The 8,705-nt window shown below is 36.8% G+C and overlaps 1 protein-coding gene across 1 annotated transcript; it reads right to left on the bottom strand.

Moving 5' to 3' along the window:
* Positions 1–247: 247 nt before the first annotated feature.
* Positions 248–8,500, bottom strand: LOC133304641 (beta-glucuronosyltransferase GlcAT14C). Its single transcript, XM_061504688.1, has 4 exons — positions 7,753–8,500; positions 2,231–2,306; positions 2,004–2,119; positions 248–823 (listed from the first exon to the last, which is right to left on the bottom strand). The coding sequence occupies exons 1-4, from the start codon at positions 8,285–8,287 to the stop codon at positions 309–311; spliced, it is 1,242 nt and encodes a 413-aa protein (XP_061360672.1). The 5' UTR covers positions 8,288–8,500; the 3' UTR covers positions 248–308.
* Positions 8,501–8,705: the final 205 nt, after the last annotated feature.

Raw genomic sequence — 8,705 nt, 5'->3', positions numbered from 1 at the left:
GACCAACCCAAGTTAATGGACTTCTAGCTAGCAGAGAGTACAGACTATAGCTAGCAATGGCACCTCTCTAGGTTAAGGTTTGATTTTTTTTTTTTCCCCTTTTAAATTAATTAATTACACGGAACTAAATTAAACAGTTTCAAGAGCTCATGAAAACAAAAAGGTTCGTTCAAGAAATTCTACATTCCAAACGTAGCATGATAAGATCTACTTAAATTACCATTGCAGAAACTTTCTTATAGCTGTTTATAATTTTAAATTAGAATAGATGCACAAAGTGCCAATTAGACTATGTATAAGCAAGAAGGCTATTTACACTGTTTCGGCCTAAAATTTTCAGAATCTAATAGTTTAACTACTAGTGTCTCTAGCCTCTTTGACCTTAAAGTTGGTTTAACTACATTTGGATTTCCATAAACTGCACAAGGATCTTTTCCCAAAAGAGGATTGCCAACACACCAACCACCAGGTGTAAAGTGACCATCTGATCTTCTTAGGAGTTCCTTGTCAATTTTGTTGAGAACTGGATCATCCTTGGTAAACTTTCGAGCAAAAGGTGCACCACTTTCGACCATGTCATCAAAATGCTCCAAGTTCAAGAACACTGGATGCTGCTTTGGTGGGTTGTCCCACCTCATATAACGTAAATCATGGTTTATAGTAGTGTTTTGATAGTCCTTGTGATTGCACATGACCGTGTGAAAGTAGCCCTCAGGGGATGAAAGAAAATTTGTGTAATACATAAGGAGAGTGCGTGGAAGATTATCCCAACCCCAAACACAGAACTCAAGAAACGATTTTGTTAGCACAACCCATGGAGAGCCTGGAAACCAAAAATACTGTTAGCTAAACGATTTAAGAAGCATTTAAAATTTTTACATGTAAGTAATGACCGAGCACAAATCCATGTTGAACACTTTAATGGGACTTTTAATTCCTCATTAAGTATGCTGTATAGCATGCATGTTTCCTATGTTTATACAATAAACATAATTTACAAACAAGAACTAGACCTGTTGTCCAGTTTTCCAGAAATATAGCCATGGCTAAACAGAGAATTCCATTACAATAAAAAAACCAAAACAAACCACTTCCCGTTAAACCCGACTAGCGAGTGTGGGGTGGAGGCAATCCTTGTATGCAGCCTTACCCTTGCATAATTGCAAAGAGACTATTTCCTGGATTTGAATACATGACCTTTCAGTCATGAAGGAACAACTTTACCACTGTTCCAGTTCGCCCCCTTTAGAATTCCATTACAATCTTTCAAAGAAAATTAAAAAACAATTTTTAAGATTTTATGTACCCTCTGAAAGTAGACTACAATACCTTTTTTTTTATTATTATCTTTTTTGGGGATAAATCTCCAAGAACAAAAAATGTTGATATGTTTGAAAGTCAGCAGTGAAATGGATCGAAATGATCTGAATAAGCAATAAAAATATGGGTGTTGTTTCTACGCAACAGTTGAGCGTTTGAACGCTTAGCCTTCCTATTGGCTGTCAAGTAAAATTATATGGGACAAATTTATGTTTAAAACTAATAACGACCTTATTTATTTGGTAAATGAAATGGTTGAGCCCTTAAGCGCTTGAGAACTTTGTAGCAAGACCCTACCAATATTTCAACAACTTTCCCAATAAAGTTTTAGATCACTTCGGTTAGTTAGAGTGTTAGACCATTAAGTAGTATAAATGCAGTGGCACATTTAATTAGATTACCAATCCCAAATCCACTATTGTTGTATTGTATAGCTACTATTAATGTGAAATTACAACAGCATGCGCTGAACCTAACACACAGTGAAGAGCCATATTATGATCATATGATACTGATGTTTATGACAGGGAACGGAGAAACATATATGACAGAATTGGATTTATATTAGGAGAAACTTATGCAGCATATATTATTAAAAAAAAGAAAAAGAGAAAAAATAGGGACATGTTAGAACTTGGGAGTAAATGAGAAAAACAAAGCTATAGAAATCTTAAAAGCAATACCAGCGAATAACTTGAATGAAGATGGAACAGATCTTTTCTCTTTAGCCCAGTAAACACCAGATTTCTTTGAATGATATAAGCCCGGATCTATAATGATAGGCCTCGCTCTTTGATACCTGATATTACAGTCAAAATTACAAGTATACAAAACATAAACATATATATAGGAATTTACGAAAGCTAAGTAAAAAACTGAGATAACATCAATGGATAAATAATATACTCACTCTTTCCAACCAATATTACTTGTATGCTCAATGAAGTTCATATCCCTGGGCATGAATGCAAAGATATGCAAGAGATCTGTAGCAAGAAGTTATATGGCAAATAGTCAGCAAAATAAACAAAATTTATATTTGTGAAATAACAGACTTGAGTTTATTTATCAAGAGCCATAAAACTCAAGTAATCATTTGATATATTTGACATACAAACACAAAGTCAAATAGAATCATCAAATGAGAACTAAAAAATACTTCTCTTCTTTAGTATCCATATATAGAAAACAATGAGCTATAAATTTCTCCTATAGGATTATAATGTAATCCTACTCCCAAAGAAAGAAAATAGATTCTACTTTTTAGAAGCATACTAGAAGGGGAGCCTTGGCACAATGATTGTTGGTATTGACATGTGACCTGAAGGTTATGGGTTTTAATCATGTAATCAGCATATTGCAAATGCAAGGTAAGTTTGCCTATCATAGATTCACATTATGTGTCTGACCCTTTCTTGAACCCTGCGCATAACATTAGCTTTAGGGTGTGTTTGGTACAAGAGAAATTTTTTGGTGACCGGGAATCATGATTAATGGGAATTCAGTAGAAATTGAGTTTACTTGGAATCTTACGAAAGATGTGTTTGGTTCGCCAAAATATTACCGGGAATATTAGGTAAAAATTACTTATTCCATATTGGGTTTAGAACGAAATATGACTTGGAATATGAGGTTATTTTACAAAAATAACCCCAAACAATTTTTATTTTTGTAATTGATAGATTGAGTCTAGATTTTTATGTGTATTGGAGTATTTTTGTCTCAAAATTTATTGTTGTACTTTCCCTTTACTTGGTATTCTGATTGGTATTCCGAATTACCATATTATTTTTGGTAATCTGAATAGTGACTTTTCTTTATAAATCAAATTACCGGTAATCCTTGGATATCCGGGAATCGCAATTTATTCCTTCTACCAAACGTGGTAATTACATTTACCAAAGAAGGATTACCGGTAATCAGCTCCAAAAACTTGAACCAAACACCCCCTTATAGTAACAGGTTTCCCTTTTACTTTATAGAAGCATATTAACAAAGGGTAAATGATTCTCCAGTCAACGGAGATAAGTTATCTCTGATGAGCCCAAAACGATATCGTTTTATGGCGGAAATCAAGGTATTTTTTGTAATTATAATTTATTGCAGGGTTATATTAGTTTTTATTATTATAATGTTTTAATCTTATAACCTCAAAACGACGTAATTTTGGGCTTAAATTTTAGCATTGTGACAATGATATTTTGAACCTATATGTATGGAATCGAAGGCTCACTTCTTTTAAGGTTGACTTTTCTGTTAATTCGTTTTTGTAAAGTTCTGCTTTGAAAACTGAGAGGAACTGGAAATTATATTACAAAGAACTCAGGATTAACCCCAAGCACAATGGATTGAATCACTTAAAACAAGATAAAACAAAGACTAAATACGACAAAACTTCGAGGGTCTGCAACTTCCCTATCCAAAGGCATCAAAACTTACTAAATTTTTGTATTCTCTTCATTGTACCTTTCCCTTCTTATCTTTTGCTCTAATTATTTTCCCTTCCTTTCCACTATCTTTGCCACATAGACAAGGTTGTTACAACCCCTATTCCTTTTCTTCCCCTTAAGAGTAATGGAGTGTCAAGCAATACTCCCCCTGCAACATTCAACTTGTACTCAAGGTGAGGAGCAGCCTGCAAAAACCCTTCCCCGAGGTCCCATTGCTTGAAATATAGGGGTCAACTTATGCAAGAAGCATAGGAACTTCCATCAATATCCCATTGCTCTTCTTCAATAGTTCCAGCATCACTTTCCAACACATGTAATGCACTGATAATAGTGATCTACAAGTTAGACTGAAGCAATCTTATTAAAACAGCAACAAGAACTTTCAAGTTGAATTCAGTACTACATTGTAGAGTATTTGCCAAAACAGAGACAACAAACTCCCCTAAAGCATGAGGAATAGAAAGATCAGCTTCAAATATCACTAGAAATTTCAATAACACCATCCTCTTTGAGGGAAAATCTTTCGTGAAAACCCCCTCCTAAAAGGTGCCAAACCAGTACTGGGTCCAATCATAAAAATAGGAATCACATGATCAATTGGTAGCTGAAAATCCGATGACCTAATAAATTTAGGAACCTATCTATAGTCACGACTTTTCTATAAGGAAATAACATTCTTCATAGATGTTGATCATACTCCTATGTGATTTCTGCTGCTGGACGCCAATGGAAACTCAGTCATCACCTTAAGGAGACTTCTCTAGCTTCCAACCACCACTTTGGAGTGCTCATCCTTCCCCTGAGGAGATGAAAGGAACTTTAAACCTTTTGCTTGCTAGGTTCAGAAGCATGAGTGGCTAATTCAACTAAAGCAGCCTTTTGTGGGGAGTTCAAGTTATGTGCATAACGTGCTAATGTAATGTGCAGCATGCATAGACCAGGGAAAATAGGTAGTAGAGAACCACCTAGGCAGTGCCATCCTCACTCTCAGTGTGAAGAGAAAACAACAAATCTAAATTCTGACCCAATAAATTTCGCAGCTTCTTCAGTATAAACACCCACATGGTCTCCAGTTTTGTATATTATGACAGTCCCTAAACTCAGGTTTGTGAAACTCCCTTTGAACAGCATTCACCTTGCAAAGATGATGAATATCAAAAACAACATTCCCATCAGCCACGTGTAATTGATTATCATAGGGTGATGTGACAATGGGATCATGAATCACACCTTGATATTAAGGAATAGCAGTTGTATGTGGAGTAAATAGTATTTAACATCGCCCTCAATGGATTGATCATCATCACCTGGTTCAAGTATTTAAATACTATGCACCTAGTAAATCAATTGCTGTATGATAACTTGTTCTGCTCTGCAGTGACGCCTAAGGTAAAGTTGTGAAAGCTTGTTGGTGCCAGGAGGGACCCTTATTCTGGCTTCAATTACTGTTGATGGGATATGGCAGTAACGACAGAACGAAAAATTCTTCATGAATTATTTTCGGAAGACCTTGTGGTGTAAGTTAGGAACTAAATTGTTATTTTCTACTACTTATCATTCACAAACTGATGATCATACTAAAGGGGTAAATAGGACCTTGTCAACCTTGCTGAGGGTTATCATTAGGAAAAACAACAAAAAATATGGGAGGAGTGTTTATCACATCTTGAATTTGTTTATACTCGTACTATTCATCCTACTACTAAATTTTCACCCTTTGAAATTACGAATGGATTTAATCCCTTAACTCCATTAGATTTATCTCTTTTACCCTTGTCTAAGGGTGTCAATTTAGATGTTGGAAAGAAGGCTAAATTTGTTAAACAAATCCATGAAAAGGCAAGACTCAATGTCGAGTGAAGGACATAACAATATGCCCAAACGATCTAAAATCTAAATAAATATACCAAGTTTCTTACCTTGCTATAGGTAACGGGTCGCAATTTTCCCATCCAAAATCTAAATATAGAAATGATCCTTGAGCTCCTTAATCCGTTAACTAGTCTCATTGTTCTAAGCGTGGTTCGCATCATTACCCTTCATTCTACCTCGTCTTGGAAAAGAGGGAACACCGTGACTCTGCAATTCACTCTTTGTCCACCGTCAATTCGCCGACATTAGAGTCCTTGTCCTCGCACTGCTGCATTGGAGCTCATAAGAGGAATGCTAATGGTCATTCCTTGTCCATGCTCCCTAAATGCATTGAGTTCAAACTTTGATTTCATTTCAGATTCCTTGAGTGTAATCATGGTTTTGTGAGCCCATCATTCACACACAAAAAAAACACCATTGAGTTGGACATGCATCCACTTGATGATAATTTCGGCCTGCTGTGTAAGTTGACCCAATTCCATCCTTGATACATCTACAATTCATCTCCTTGAAGGTCCCTGTCTGGTGGCACCACAAATGGTGGTGATATTGGCCACCATCCCCGGTGGTTGTGGCGTTCTTGATACCCATGTATCCTTCATAAATGCCTCCTTTGCATTCATAGGCTCTTCTCCTAGCTCTCTCATTGGGATCCCATGTTTCTTCCACTCTTTCCCCACATGACCTCGTGGCTGGTCTCCATCTACAACCATGACCTTCCCTTGCATTTTTCTCACCTTCTTTGTTCCAACCTTCTCCCCTCTGCTATCATGCTTTATAGCCAATAGATTCTCATCAATCTTCGAGACCTATTGCACCTCCATGGTCTTCATCTCATCCATAAAGGATTCTTCTACATCTTCGGTTCTGACTCAGAATGATCAACTTCTGTCTCATCATCGCAATGATATAATTCCCAACCCGTTGGAAAAGTCCCACCACGTAGTGTTCAGGTAGAAACAACAAATGTCGTACGAAATCCGAGCGCCCCTTCAGGGCCTTTGTAACTTCTAAGATCTTTTCAGCTTCATATGTTCCTTCCACTTTGAAATGCTACTCAATGTTGATCAGCCACCAATAGGTTTATTCCCTTCCAAATTCTGTAATAATTTTTAAATCTGATACCACAACTCCCAAATCAAGAGTTCTAATACTAATTGATATGAACTGAAAATTATATTACGAGTAAATATAGATTAATCCCAAGTACAATGGACCAAATTACTCCAAACAAGATAAAACAAAGACTGAATACTATAGAACTTTGAGGGTCTGCAACCTCCATGCTAAAAGACCCCAAAACTTAATTTCTAGATCCCCTCTCCCATTCCTTTCCAACCATTTTATATTTTATCTTTTGCTTCTAGCTGTTTTCCCTTCGTCTCCACTATCCTTGCCACATAGGCAAGGTTGTTAGAACCCCATTTCTTTTTTGCCCTTTAAGAGTAGTGAAGTCTCTAACAAAAACAAAACAATTTTAAAAAGTGAGAGTATATAGTATATAAGTTGGCTGTAGCATCCTCGCATTCCCGGGCATAGCAAAAAGGGAATTGCAGGCCATTTTAACTAGTTCTAGCTCTAATATTTATTAATTTAGTTAGAAAACTATTCAAATATGTGAATAGACACGAAATTTAGTTAGAACTTTGAATGCTCTAATGTGTGATTTCACATGAGCAGGTCATGTAAAAGATTCTTGACCTTTAATAAACAAATCACTGGTGATAAGACACAAAATATTAAAAAATATTGAAATACAAAATGGAAAAATAGATAACCCATAATTTTTCTGTCTAACAGATAAAAATCTTTTACATTACTTGGTCATATAAAATCACACGTGAGAATCCATTTCCAAAAAAGTCCAAACATAATCAGATCATCATTCATTACTAGGGCACTCTGATACAACTTGGAAGAGTCTCCCCTCAAAAGCTAGCTTGTGAGATAGGACAGTCCAAAGTCTATTTAAACCCCATACGGAACCTTACATTTCCGAATGGGACTTCAAGCCTCATGCCTTGCAATTGGATCGTAACACATTCCTAACATCCACAAACACATAAAACAAAACAAAACAAAACAAAACAAACATGCTAATTCCACTCACCGTCCTGTGACACGAGAGGATAATCAGAGGCACTGAGATTAACAAACCAGTCCCAGTCCTTAGCCTTTTTCAGCAACAAGGCAACCCCGTGAAGTGTTGAAGCGATCATGGTAGGGCCCTTGTAAGTCACCAAATCAGCCTTACCAACCACCATAACATTCCCAAACGCCCCAAACACACTCTCTGACTTAACATACTTTGCAAGCTCGAGTCTCTCAGCATCGGAAGCTTCGAGATCGAGGTGCAGAAGGTAGTAGTTCCTTGGGTGGTACGATGCTTGAACGAGCCTCTTGAGTTGCAGTCCTTCCCCTTTGGTGCCTGTCATCAAATACGCGAATCTGGGCAGTTTCGGAAGACCCAGTTCCAAATGGGTGGTGAAATTGGAGTGTTCCATAGAAGAAGAAGAAGAAAAAGAGGAAGTGGGGTTGGTGTGATGAAGGAGGAGGAGAAAGATTGAGAGGAGGAAGATTGTGAGGGTGGGAATGATGATCCATTTGCGAGGTGGGTTGTGGTGGGAACTGTAGTTTCGTTTCATCGGAGTTTTGGGATATGTAACGTTTTGGGTTTTTGAGGTTCGAGAGTGTAAAAGGTTTGTACTTGAGATTTGTTGGGTTATGTGTTTTTGGTGTGTGAATGTGAAGTTGTGAATCTACGCATTGAAGGTCGAGAGGGAAATACCACCTTCTCTGATTTTAAATTGAAAAAACAGTTTGATTGAGACCAGCTAACTGCTTTCGCGGAGGTTAATGTGATGGGATAACAATGGTGTTTGTGTCTCTCAAAAGATTTGGTCAATTGTGTCAAGGGGTTCAATTGGAGTGTTGTAGTTGAACTAGAAAATTCAGATAAAGATAAAAAAAAAATGTAATATAAATATAGCAGGCCAATAAGCTTCGTGTATAAACTCTCACTCACATTCCATTGTTTTTGTTTTCGTATTTTTTACAAAAAAG

This window comes from Gastrolobium bilobum, unplaced genomic scaffold, assembly GCF_033153095.1.
Source record: "Gastrolobium bilobum isolate Gb01-03AN ecotype WA unplaced genomic scaffold, APGP_CSIRO_Gbil_v1 utg3506, whole genome shotgun sequence".
NCBI classification, from domain to species: domain Eukaryota; kingdom Viridiplantae; phylum Streptophyta; class Magnoliopsida; order Fabales; family Fabaceae; genus Gastrolobium; species Gastrolobium bilobum.
Note: the sequence above shows the minus strand (reverse complement) of the source record. Positions and strands in the feature narration are given on the sequence as shown.

Coding starts and splice junctions, on each gene's coding strand:
- LOC133304641 (XM_061504688.1), bottom strand. CDS start 8,287: ATGAAACGAAACTACAGTTCCCACCACAACCCACCTCGCAAATGGATC. Junction 2,120..2,230: donor AGTAATATTGGTTGGAAAGA/GTGAGTATATTA, acceptor CTGTAATATCAG/GTATCAAAGAGCGAGGCCTA. Junction 824..2,003: donor TTCATTCAAGTTATTCGCTG/GTATTGCTTTTA, acceptor TTTGGTTTCCAG/GCTCTCCATGGGTTGTGCTA.